General features: G+C 36.0%; 1 protein-coding gene across 5 annotated transcripts in view; it reads left to right on the forward strand.

Annotated features, from left to right (window-relative positions):
* The window catches only part of st18 (ST18 C2H2C-type zinc finger transcription factor), an 81,712-nt gene extending 69,797 nt beyond the window's left edge, over positions 1–11,915 (forward strand). For all 5 annotated transcript variants that reach the window (XM_049480827.1, XM_049480828.1, XM_049480826.1 and 2 more), the window contains 10 exons: positions 213–325; positions 1,052–1,114; positions 2,184–2,252; positions 2,699–2,761; positions 4,046–4,126; positions 7,531–7,752; positions 8,256–8,341; positions 8,475–8,578; positions 9,144–9,287; positions 9,846–11,915. In XM_049480827.1, the coding sequence (XP_049336784.1) occupies positions 213–325; positions 1,052–1,114; positions 2,184–2,252; positions 2,699–2,761; positions 4,046–4,126; positions 7,531–7,752; positions 8,256–8,341; positions 8,475–8,578; positions 9,144–9,287; positions 9,846–10,004 (1,104 nt within the window). In that variant the 3' untranslated portion in view covers positions 10,005–11,915. The remainder of the gene's footprint in view (positions 1–212; positions 326–1,051; positions 1,115–2,183; positions 2,253–2,698; positions 2,762–4,045; positions 4,127–7,530; positions 7,753–8,255; positions 8,342–8,474; positions 8,579–9,143; positions 9,288–9,845) is intronic.
* The last annotated feature ends 286 nt before the right edge of the window (positions 11,916–12,201 follow it).

The following is a 12,201-nucleotide window of genomic DNA, read 5'->3' on the forward strand; positions in this document are numbered from 1 at the left end:
AATAATAATAATAAAACACCAGGCGAGACAATCTGCCGCTTCTGTCCCGTAATAAACGGGGATTATAGAGTTGTTATTATTGTAGAGTTGAGATGTTGAGACGGAGTTTATCAGTAATAATCTCAGAGATTACAGGAGGAAACACTGTAATTTCCCTTCAGATGGTTTTACCTCATGCTCAGCATTTGCGTCTGATGTTGGACGTCTTGTAGATGGAGCAGCAGGACAGGATGTCCCTCGAGGATAAACTCTTCTCTCTGGACGCGAGCATGAGCAGCGCTAAGAACAAAGCTCTGATACGAGACAGCAAGAAGGAGCTGATGAGGTACAGGAACACAGACAGCACTGCGGATTACACTCTGTGTTTTTATTTCATTTTATATTAAAATAAAATATGATTATGAACTTACTTATTCCACATGTTTCTGTTCAGAGTAATTCAGCAGTATTTGGGTCATTATCACAACAAAACCTTCAGAAAAAATGACTTAAACCCTCCTGTTCTGTTCCCTTACATGAATTTAAGATCAAATCTGTGATTTTTGTTGGATGTAAGTTTTAACTGAATCAAACTAATTTGATGTATTCAGTTCAGTTTGGTGGTTTGATGGTTTGTGATCATCCATCTTCCTCTTGATTATATTCCTTATATAATCTATATTTGGTAAAATCAAAGAAACTCATTATTTTTAAGTGCTCTCTTATTTTTTTACAGAGCTGTACCTGTTCAGACCAATAAATAAAACACAGTAGTTTTATATAACATTTCAATTTAGTTTTAGCTACAGTTTTTGTAAATATATTTTCATATTATATGTTGATTATAGGAAACTATTTTTTCTAGATCTTTAAACTTTAAAGCAGGTCAGTTTAACCCAGAACAGAACAGGAGGATTAAATCAGATTTATAATTTATCTTAATTTATCAGCTTTAAAGGAGAAACACAGTGTGAAATTTTTTAATTTGTTTTTACTCGTCAGCTGAATTATCTTAATTATATATTTAATTTAATTATATATTTAATCACATTTCTTTAATTTATTTCTACAGTTGTCCGACTCCAGGGTGTGATGGGAGCGGTCATGTGACGGGAAATTATGCATCACATAGAAGGTGAGGGAAGATCTCTCAATTAACACCAATTAACGTCAATTAGCATCAATTAGCATCAATTAATGTCAATATGTAATTATTTTTTAATTTATATCTATTCATTTGTTTTATTTATTACACTAGAACCCTTAAATCATAATGTCTGTGTACACTTCATGAATCATTTAATCATTAATATTACCTGTCTGTAATAACTGTGTAGTAACACATTAATAATGCATGTAATAACAGTGTAAAAACTGTAGAAAGAAGTCATCTCTGATCTGAAAGCTATTTTTATTTGATTACAGTTTTTTAGGATTTAAAAAATGACTGGTACATCAAATCAGTTAAAACTGCTCATTTTGTTATGATATAGAATTATTAAAAAAAAGAAAAAAAGAAATGATTTTCACAGCAGCATTTTAATATTTTTATATGAGTAAAATAAAACTTACATCCAGAGAAAATCACAGATTTTATCTTCAATTTGGACCAAAAATCAGAATAACTTTTTTAGGCTTTTTAGATAAAATAATCCTAAAATAAACAAAATAATCTCATCCTACACAATGCTCAATAAGATAAGAAAAAAATATCAGTAAAAAAGGTTTATTGCCTTTAAATAGAAAAATTCACTTGTATAAAGTAAAGTAAAAAAATTTCATGACACGTCAAATTAGTTTATGATTCAGTTAAAACTGTTCATTTTGTTGTAAAATTATTTATTTCAAATTATGAAAATAAAAGAATAAACTAATGCAGATCAATAAAGCATATTCACACCAGCTTTTTATGTGTAAAAGTGTTTTATGTTGTGAATTATTGTGTGTATTATAGTGTAGTATATTCTTAAAATGCTCAGTTCAATGCTATTTTTTTATGCATTTTTTATGCTTTTTAAATTATTTTTGTTTAAATAAACACATCTGAAACTACACATCACATTAGCAGCAGTGTGTTTAATACATTATTATTATAAAATCTAAAGCACGGCCTCGCTGCAGGTTTTACTGTACGGGACGTGAGACAGGTTATTATAATCACAGCTGATTTTCACTAATAGTGATTTCTCTGTTTTGGGCTGTAGTGTATCCGGATGCCCTTTAGCTGATAAAACCCTGAAATCACTGATGGCAGCGAACGCACAGGAACTGAAGTGAGTGTGATTTATCATTAATCTCATATCAGAATCTTATTATATCATTTCATATTTACAGTATTATATTTTACACTGTTTTATTTATACTGATTTTTTATATTGGGTGAAGATTTAATGTTTCATGATGATGAAATTCTGTTCTGTTCACACCTGTTGAGCTGTAAACCTGTTTAATACACTTTATTTAGTTATAGTTTATCAGCTGCTTTTGATTGGTGCAGTGTTGTTGTAATTTTATGTGATCCAGTGTAAAGTCTGTCTAGGCCTAACTTTTAGTGATTTTCATTGATTTGTATTGATTTTTAGTGAGTTTTTGTGAGTTTTAGTGATTTTAGGTGATTTTTAGTGATTATTAGTGACTGTTGTTAACACTTGAACATTGATTTGACATTAATGAAACTGTTATTTGAGTATAAAAGCTGTATAATATTAATATTAAACAGATGTCCTACTCCTGGGTGTGACGGCTCGGGACACGTGACGGGAAACTACGCTTCTCACCGCAGGTCAGTGTGATCAGATAAAATATCTGTATATTATATATATTCTAATATATTATACAATATAATCAGACTATATGTATAGACTACTGTATATATTGAGGTGTATATGCTTATACTAGGCTAGAACAAAAAACAGGAAATCTGGGCTGAGCTATTTTTTAACATGTGAAAATATGTGAAGTACGAATTTAATATTATAAAAAAAGCAAAAATCCCTAATTTTATATCTTTAATTATTTGTGATATCGATTAAGATCATTATTCCTAAAATAAAATAATCCCCCAAATTATCTCACAATTACTCAGTGTAATTACACAATTATAAGACAAAAACATTTAAAAGAGAAAGAAAATAAGATTTATTGCCCTGAAATTAGATAATTTGATCATTTCATTTTTACTTTTACCAAAATTTTATCTTTTTTCTTTGTAACTTTAATAACATCCCACACACACACACACACACACAGACATAAAAATCATTAATAATCAGTTATAACACATACGTAGAAGGGTAACAGTATAGACGGCTGTGTAATATAGTTCACTATTTGGGAAACAGCAGGTCATTGTTGCCCTTTCTATGTATGTGTTATAACTGATTATTAATGATTTTTAAGGCATTTACAACCTAATTAGTAACCATTAATAAACTAATTGAAGACCATTTATAAACCCTTTATAAAGGTAGTCTTATTTTAAAGTGGTACCGATATTCATAACAATGTATAACAGTAAAGCTGTGTTTATTATGCATTATTATTATGAATTGTGATTATAATGCATGATAATCAGTTGTGTTTATAAGATGATATATATATATCAATTAGAACCAAGAACAAATCTGCTATAATTACAAGTTTTAATAACTCATGAATTACAGTATATTCATATTAAATATTACATTAGCTTATATTAGTTTATAAAGTGTTATAATGTGACGTAGTACGCTGTAAATAAAGATACAGATGTTCATGATGGGAATGTTATGATGAAATGATCACAGTTTATAATGCTTATAATAAACAGTTATAAAACGTTTATATGATTGCTTTATTAAATATGTTGTGTTATTAACCTGTATGTAGTGAAGTGATCTCTCAGGGTTAATATCTGACATTTTGAGCTGTAAAATAAGTGAAATGGTGAAATACAGCGTGGCATTTTGGGAGTGACGGGGTCGTGAGCTGCTGTGAGCGTGAGAGTGACGTGAGAAACGCGAGAGCGTGAGAGAGCGGCGGTATCTCCTCCTGCAGGGCTGAACTTCTTCTCTCTGTTTCTCTGCAGTCTCTCCGGATGCCCTCGCGCCCGAAAGAGCAGCCTGAAGCTCACGCCCAGCAAAGAGGAGAAAGAGGAGCCCGATATAAAGTAAGATTTAATTTATTAAAAACATTAATTTATACACATTAAAACACAGCAGAGTCTAGTTTATAGAATAAAACAACAATGTTCATTTTACTCAAACACAAACCTATAAATAGAAAAATCTGAGAAACTGATTGAGAAACTGAAGTGCTCTCTTCATTTTTATCAGTATTTTAAATCTGTTTAAAATTTTACTCAAATTTAATGAACTTAACTCAATAACTCAATTAAGGTAAAGAGTTTCCTCTAACTAATCCAGTGTAGAGAAATCTGAATATTTACACAGTTTTACTCTTTACTGATTTCATTCATTTAGATCCATTTAGTTCTTCTCTCTGTGAGACATAATACTGTGAAATACTGTAATATTAAATCGTATAATATAAAACTATATATTATAATACAGTATAATATAATATAATTTCAGATCAGTCTCAGTTCAGCTCCGTGTGTTTCTGTGTTTAGATCTGGGCCACTGTTTCATTTTAATTACTAAAGCAGAGAGAGAGCTTTAGGAATTAGACCAGAGGGGGGGGGGGGGTGATGGAGTGATGGAGTGATGGAGGAGGGGGAGTCTGGTGGAGAGAGAGAGGGGGTAGGGGGGGGTACATGGCCCGGTGCGTGTCCTGCGTTGCCAGATTATTGTAAATTGGTGTCGGTGTTGCGGGACTCTGTTGTCCTGTGGTCTGATGTTGGGCTGGATCCTGTAGAGCTGATTCTGGATCAGCTGCTGCTCATTAGAGACGCCTGAAACCAGGCTTTTCCTCCACGCAGAGCTGTTCATTCCATCAGATACCCTTTCACCTGCTCCAATACAGGCTATCAGCGCCGGGGCCAGCGACCCCCAATCATCTGCCCCCCCAAACAACCCCCCCACAGCACAGGACACATAACAATTATCTGCAATTTATGTCATTCCATTACTGACCCCGGCGCAGGAAGTGAGAGGCGAAATAAATTGGCCGACTTTTCCTCCACTCCAGACTCCGACTTACCCAGCGCACATTATACACACAGCCCCGCGCCGCCGACACCGCGTTAACCACCATACAGCCGCCGTATTAACCACCACACCAACACCGTATTAACCACCATACCGCCGCCGTATTAACCACAGCACCGACACCGTATTAACCACCATACCGCCGCCGTATTAACCACCGCACCAACACCGTATTAACCACCATACCGCTGCCGTATTAACCACCGCACCAACACCGTATTAACCACCATACTGCCGCCGTATTAACCACCACACCGACACCGCATTAACCACCATACTGCCGCCGTATTAACCACCACACCGACACCGTATTAACCACCATACCGCCGCCGTATTAACCACCGCACCAACACCGTATTAACCACCATACCGCCGCCGTATTAACCACCACACCGACACCGTATTAACCACCATACCGCCGCCGTATTAACCACCACACCGACACCGTATTAACCACCATACCGCCGCCGTATTAACCACCACACCGACACCGTATTAACCACCATACCGCCGCCGTATTAACCACCACACCAACACCGTATTAACCACCATACCGCCGCCGTATTAACCACCACACCGACACCGTATTAACCACCATACCGCCGCCGTATTAACCACCGCACCAACACCGTATTAACCACCATACCACCGCCGTATTAACCACCACATCGCCACCGTATTAACCACCATACCGCCACCGTATTAACCACCACACAGTATTAACCACCACCAACACTGTATTAACTACCACACTGACGTATTAATTGCCGACACCGTATTAACACACCACCACCACCGCATTAACCACCACATCGCTGTATTAACACACCACCACCTTATTAACACAGCGCTGTAATTATTTATACCAGTGTTTTATTGGGTTTTTGTTTATTTGTTGTGTTGTGTTGCGTGTGGTTGTTTTTATTTATTTATTTGTTATTTTTTAATATTATTGAGTTTTCATGTCGGCCTGTGTGTGTATGTGTGTGTGTGTGTGTGTGTGTGTGTGTGTGTTTTTTTGGGATACGTTTTTAATCAGCATTTCACGGGATTAATCTTCTTAATGGTTTTTGAAAAATCTTCCTGCTCAGCGAGAGGAAAAGGGGTGTTTATGTTTTTATGTTTTTATGTTTTTATGTAAACGTGCACACACAACTTACCAAGACGTTACTGAAATGTTCAGCTGCGTGTTTTATAGGTTTATTTATTTGTTTTTATTTTTGTGGGGTTTTTTTTGTTTGTTTGTTTGTTTGTTTAGTTTATTTTTTTATGTAGGGTGATTTATTTATTTATATGTTTTTTATGTTAATGCGACGGCAGGACGTGTTTGGCAGGTTTTTTCCCGCGGTGATGAAATAACAGTGTAAGCGTGTGAGAGCCGCCGCCGCGCCGCTCGGCCCTTTCGCCGGATTATCTCCCGTAATAAACCCGTCTCCGTTCAGACTCAGATCCAAACACAACAAAAGAGTATCTGTTTCTGGTTTTAATTTAAGCGGGTCAAAGGTCACGCTGCATCTGCACACGCTCCAACAGGGTGACCCAGAAATACACCCCCAAAAAAACACACAACAGAGGGCATCTGCCCCCCCTTCACCCCCCCCACAACCTGCCCCCCCCTAACCCCCACAATCTGCCCCCCTGACCTCCAACCATCTGATCACTCACCTCATCCTACACGCCTCCTCCCACTGATATTACACCATCATATACACATGATATTATACACATTATACACACTGTAAACAAATAAAACACTACTGTTTATTTATCTCTACTTTACTGCAGTAATTATTTTATATTTTCACACAATTATCTGAATTTTCTCCTCCTTACATTTAAAAAAAATATATATAAGATAATTCTCGTTACTCCTGTTTCATTTCAGCTGGTTTTTATTCCGGCTTCTCATCGTTCAATAAAACCCCTATCCAGATAAATCTCTCCATCCAGATAGAGTGAATCTGATTCTGATTGGATGTAGAGAAGTATAAACATATACCATTCCCACTCCCTATTGGTTTATACTGTGATCCATCACACCTGCACACCCCCCACCCCACCCCCCACCCCACCCCACTATGCAGCCGAAACACTAGTGAACAGTCTAGTGCAAAATCCCAAATTATATTATCAACATTAACATTTTAATAGAACTATAGGACTCTGTGGGCGTGGCCTAAGCTTTTGTTCTTAATGGCTTTATAATTTTACTTTCACTTTTATACTTTAAGTAGTTTTGAAATCAGTTCTTTTTATTAAAGAGTAAAAATCTTGAGTTGATACTTTTTTCAACATCTACAGAATTATTTTATTAAACTCTATTATCTAAAGTTTGAAGTAGGTAAGAGTACTTTAGGAATCTTTACACGTGTTTTTATTCCCTGTTGTCGTGTTTGTATTTCAGGTGTCCTGTGATGGGTTGTGATGGTCAGGGTCATGTCTCGGGGAAGTATACGTCTCACCGGAGTGCAGGAAGTTGTCCTGTAGCAGCGAAGCGTCAGAAGGACGGCGCTCTGAACGGCATGAGCTTCTCCTGGAAGACCTGCAAACAGGAGCTGCCCCACTGCCCCCTGCCCGGCTGCAACGGCCTCGGACACGCCAACAACGTCTTCGCCACGCACAGGAGGTGACAACCTGCACCAAGATATCACTATGAATAAAGTGATTAATCCATAAATCAGAATATAATTCTGTAATTATTAATCATTCAGCTGAAATCACTGGATTAACAGAATAGTCACTGTGTCTTAAAATAGAATTAATAGAAAGTAAATAGATCATGAAGCGTTTCCTCGGGGAAAGGCTTGGGAATTCTCACACCTGTATAAGTTGTGAGGTATTATCCTATTGTGAGTGAGGTTAAACACTGGTTATGGTGCTCATGGCAAGTTGAGGTGAATAATGGAGTCTGAATAAGGTCTGATAGTGGGGTCAGATGGATGGAATATTCATTTGTAAAGTTGTGCAGGTATTAAACATTCGTACATGTCGTACAGAACCCTGTGAAATGTTCTATATTTCTGCATAAATTAATATTACAGATGTTTGTGTATAATTCCACCTCAACAAACCCTAAAACTAAATAAATCAGAGTTTATTTGTCTCTTTTTAATGTATTTATTTCTTCAGTTTGTCAGGATGTCCACTAAACGCTCAGAGCATTAAGAGGAAGCTCTCAGGAGACGAGATGACCGTCAAACTCAAAACCAGCAACGGTGAGTTCACCCTCTCACCAACCTACCCACAATTCAGCTCTTCTGCTGTTTATCTGTGGATTTAAAGCACTAACTCTACTCCTGTATCGTGTATGTGTGTGTGTGTGTGTGTGTGTGTGTGTGTGTGAGACAGGTATTGAGAACAGTGAGGACATGCAGCATTTAGATCATGAAATAAAGGAGCTGAACGAGTCCAACCTGAAAATAGAAGCCGACATGATGCAACTCCAGACACAGGTAACAACAAGCGTTTATACATATATTTACACAAATATAACAAACCCAACAACAAGCAAATATATATTTACACAAATATAACAAACCCAACAACAACAAGCATCCATTGTACTGTACATCTGAACATGTAACTCAGTTGTACAAATAACTATAAAGAAATGCAATGAACTCATCAGCTAATTACATTTAACATTGTTTAGAAACTCTGTTCCACTAAACACACTGAAGTGTGTCTCTAATGTGTCTCTTCATTGATTTTATGTGTTTAATATTAATCTACAATGTAGAAAAGAAAGAAAGAAAGAAAGAAAGAAAGAAAGAAAAACACTGAATGAGAAGAAGGTGTGTCCAAACTTTTGACTGGTCCTGTATTTACATTTAGCACAAATATATATGTTACTGTATGTATTTATCTATCAGTCTCCTGGAATGTGTTGCAGCATCAAATTCAAAATGAGGGAATGTTTGTAAAAAACAATAAAGTTTATCTGGTTCTGGTTCGTTTGCTCTGGTTCGAGTCCCGCTTATGCGGCTTGGTGTTGTGATGGTGTTGTCTGTGCTGCAGATCTCCTCTATGGAGTGTAATCTGAAGAGCATCGAGGAGGAGAACAAGATGATCGAGCAGCACAACGACAGCCTGCTGAAGGAGCTCGCCCGCCTCAGCCACGCCCTCATCAACAGCCTTACTGACATCCAGCTGCCCCAGATGGTGAGAAACACCTCCTCCTCCACCTGTACAGCAGGAGAAACACCTCCTCCACCTGTAGAACAGGTGGAGGTTAAGAGGAAGTGAGAGGAAGTGAGAGGAAGTGGAGGAAGTGAGAGGAAGTGGAGGAAGTGAGAGGAAGTGAGAGGAAGTGAGAGGAAGTGGAGGAAGTGAGAGGAAGTGAGAGGAAGTGGAGGAAGTGAGAGGAAGTGAGAGGAAGTGGAGGAAGTGAGAGGAAGTGAGAGGAAGTGAGAGGAAGCGGAGGAAGTGAGAGGAAGTGAGAGGAAGTGGAGGAAGTGAGAGGAAGTGAGAGGAAGTGAGAGGAAGTGAGAGGAAGCGGAGGAAGTGAGAGGAAGTGAGAGGAAGTGGAGGAAGTGAGAGGAAGTGAGAGGAAGTGGAGGAAGTGAGAGGAAGTGAGAGGAAGTGGAGGAAGTGAGAGGAAGTGGAGGAAGTGAGAGGAAGTGAGAGGAAGTGGAGGAAGTGAGAGGAAGTGGAGGAAGTGAGAGGAAGCGGTGGTGTTTTGTGTTCTCTGTAAATGAATCTGCTGGTTTTGTGTTTCAGGGGCCGATAAACGAGCAGAATTTCGAGGCGTATGTGAAAACTCTGACGGATCTGTATAACAGCTCAGAGCAGGAGTATTCTCCCGAGTGTAAAACCTTACTGGACAACATCCGACAGGCCATTAAAAACCTCAGCGTGGAGACCATCTACTCCCCCTGAGACCAGCAATATCTCCAATATATCTCCAATATATCTCCAATATATCTCCACACCGCCTCCTCACTCTCTACTGCTTCTCCTCTCCTTACTTTAGATCAGTTTATTTATTTAGTTAGATTTGTTTTTGTTTGTTTAATTTAATTTTTGTTTGTTAAGTTTGTTTTTTGTTTGTTTGGGTAAATCTGGCTTCAAAACCATGTGCAAAATAAAGAGCTTATTATAAATAAAATATTAAATTATATTCATTCCATGGATTGCACTGATAAAAACCAGCCAGAGTTTTTTATTTATCACTGATTTTTTTGTTTGTTTTTTTAATGTTTACGACGTTGTTGAGATTTTTATCCCTCTTTGCACTTATTTACTTATTTATTTATTTATTATTTATTTCCTTTGATTTGCTTGATTTAACTCTGTATTTGTTCTTTTTTTGTGTGTATTATTATTATTATTATTATTATTATTATTATTATTATTATTATTATTATTATTATTATTATGCTATTATTGCTATTTATTGTCTTTATTCACTCAGAATGATTTATGGAACAGTAATATATTTTATTTATTTTGTATTTATCATCAATGTTTGCTGTCGGTATCTTTTTTTCAGGCACTTCGGCTCTTCTTACTGCAGATTTTAAAACTGGAGCTCGTTCTCCTGCTTTTCTCCTCTTTTATTTGGTCGTTTTTTTTTTTGTTAAAATGTTAAATGAAAGGAGGAAGAAGAAGAAAAAAAAACTAAAGAAAAACAGAAACTCTTTAGCTTTTTGTTTGTGATCCTCTATAATATAAACGACTGATGTCGGGTGTAATATTAGTCCTGTTGCGCCCCCTTGTGGCTGCGAGCTTTTTCAGACTTCAGTTTTTTAATGGTCTTTTATTGAATGTATTGTGTTTTACAAATAAATTCCCCAAAATAGCACTGAATCATAACTCACATCAGCTATGAATCATATTTAAACACTCTGAGTATTAAATATAATACTCTGTTTTAATATCAGAGCATCAAATTAAGGGGAAAACAGCGTAAAAACATAAAAAAAATAATAAATCACACAAAAGAACTGATTTGCGTTTCTATCGATATGAACTGCCTTTGGTGTGCACACGTCTGCGTGTGCATTTATGTGCCTATATGTAAATTATTACATGGAATATTCTATGTTTTTGTGGTAGAACAGTATTACGTGAATGGTGATTCCTTTTATTATACAGTATATTTATTTTCAGAAAAAAAGCCTCTAACTGTTTAGCTACTGTTTATATGCCATTTTAAGTGAGTATGGGACGATATTGTTGTAATATGAGGATCAAGTGTTTCATCATTTATTTATTTATTTATTTATTTATTTATCACGTTAACATCAGTACTTTCTCTCTCTGCCAAGTTAAAAAACACACGGCATTGGATCAGTTTTAAAATATACATATAAAAAAAAACATTTTAAACAAAAAAAAACACATACGACTCCGTTCACACTAAGACCTGTTAAACTAAACGGCCTGTTTTACATTTATTTCCTTTAATATTAAAGATTATTAGTATTTTTTTACTGAACCCGACTGTGGTTCAGAAAAATCAGATCTGATATTAAAAAGTCGGATCTCTGAAAACTAAATATTTGCTATTTTTGACCAAATTTCTCCACTGAATCAAACTTTAATCCCTTAATCAACAGAATTAAAAGTGTAATTTATTCTGTTAAAACTCCTAATATCTGATTTATAAACCACACATTGTTTGCTCAGGAACTTTTGTGAGGACTATTTATTTATTTTTGGCGTTTGTATTTGATGTTTTGTAAGGTGAAATGATTTTTTGTGTAATGATATTAGTATGAAACACTGTACTGTAAATTATTTTGTTTCTTTTTGATTAAAAAATGAAAATGCTTTTTTTCAGTTAAAGTAGTTTCTATATTGAAGTTTTTCTTTACACTTTTCCTATTTCATAAGCAGTAATGCGCTGTGTTGTACAGTTTGTGTATGGTAGAAATAAACAATTTACTCAGAACTTGAATCGTTGAGTTTAGAAAACAACTGTGCACTTATTACACTGGAGAACAAGCGTCCACTTTATTAGAAACACCCTGCATGTGTGTTTAAAGAGGAGTTAGTGCCAAAAAATGTAAATGTAATCCATAAGCTTCTTTTCCTCATTAACATGCATCAAAATGTGAATCAAAATGAAAAA

The sequence above is a fragment of the Astyanax mexicanus genome, chromosome 6, assembly GCF_023375975.1.
Source record: "Astyanax mexicanus isolate ESR-SI-001 chromosome 6, AstMex3_surface, whole genome shotgun sequence".
Classification (NCBI taxonomy): Eukaryota; Metazoa; Chordata; class Actinopteri; order Characiformes; family Acestrorhamphidae; genus Astyanax; species Astyanax mexicanus.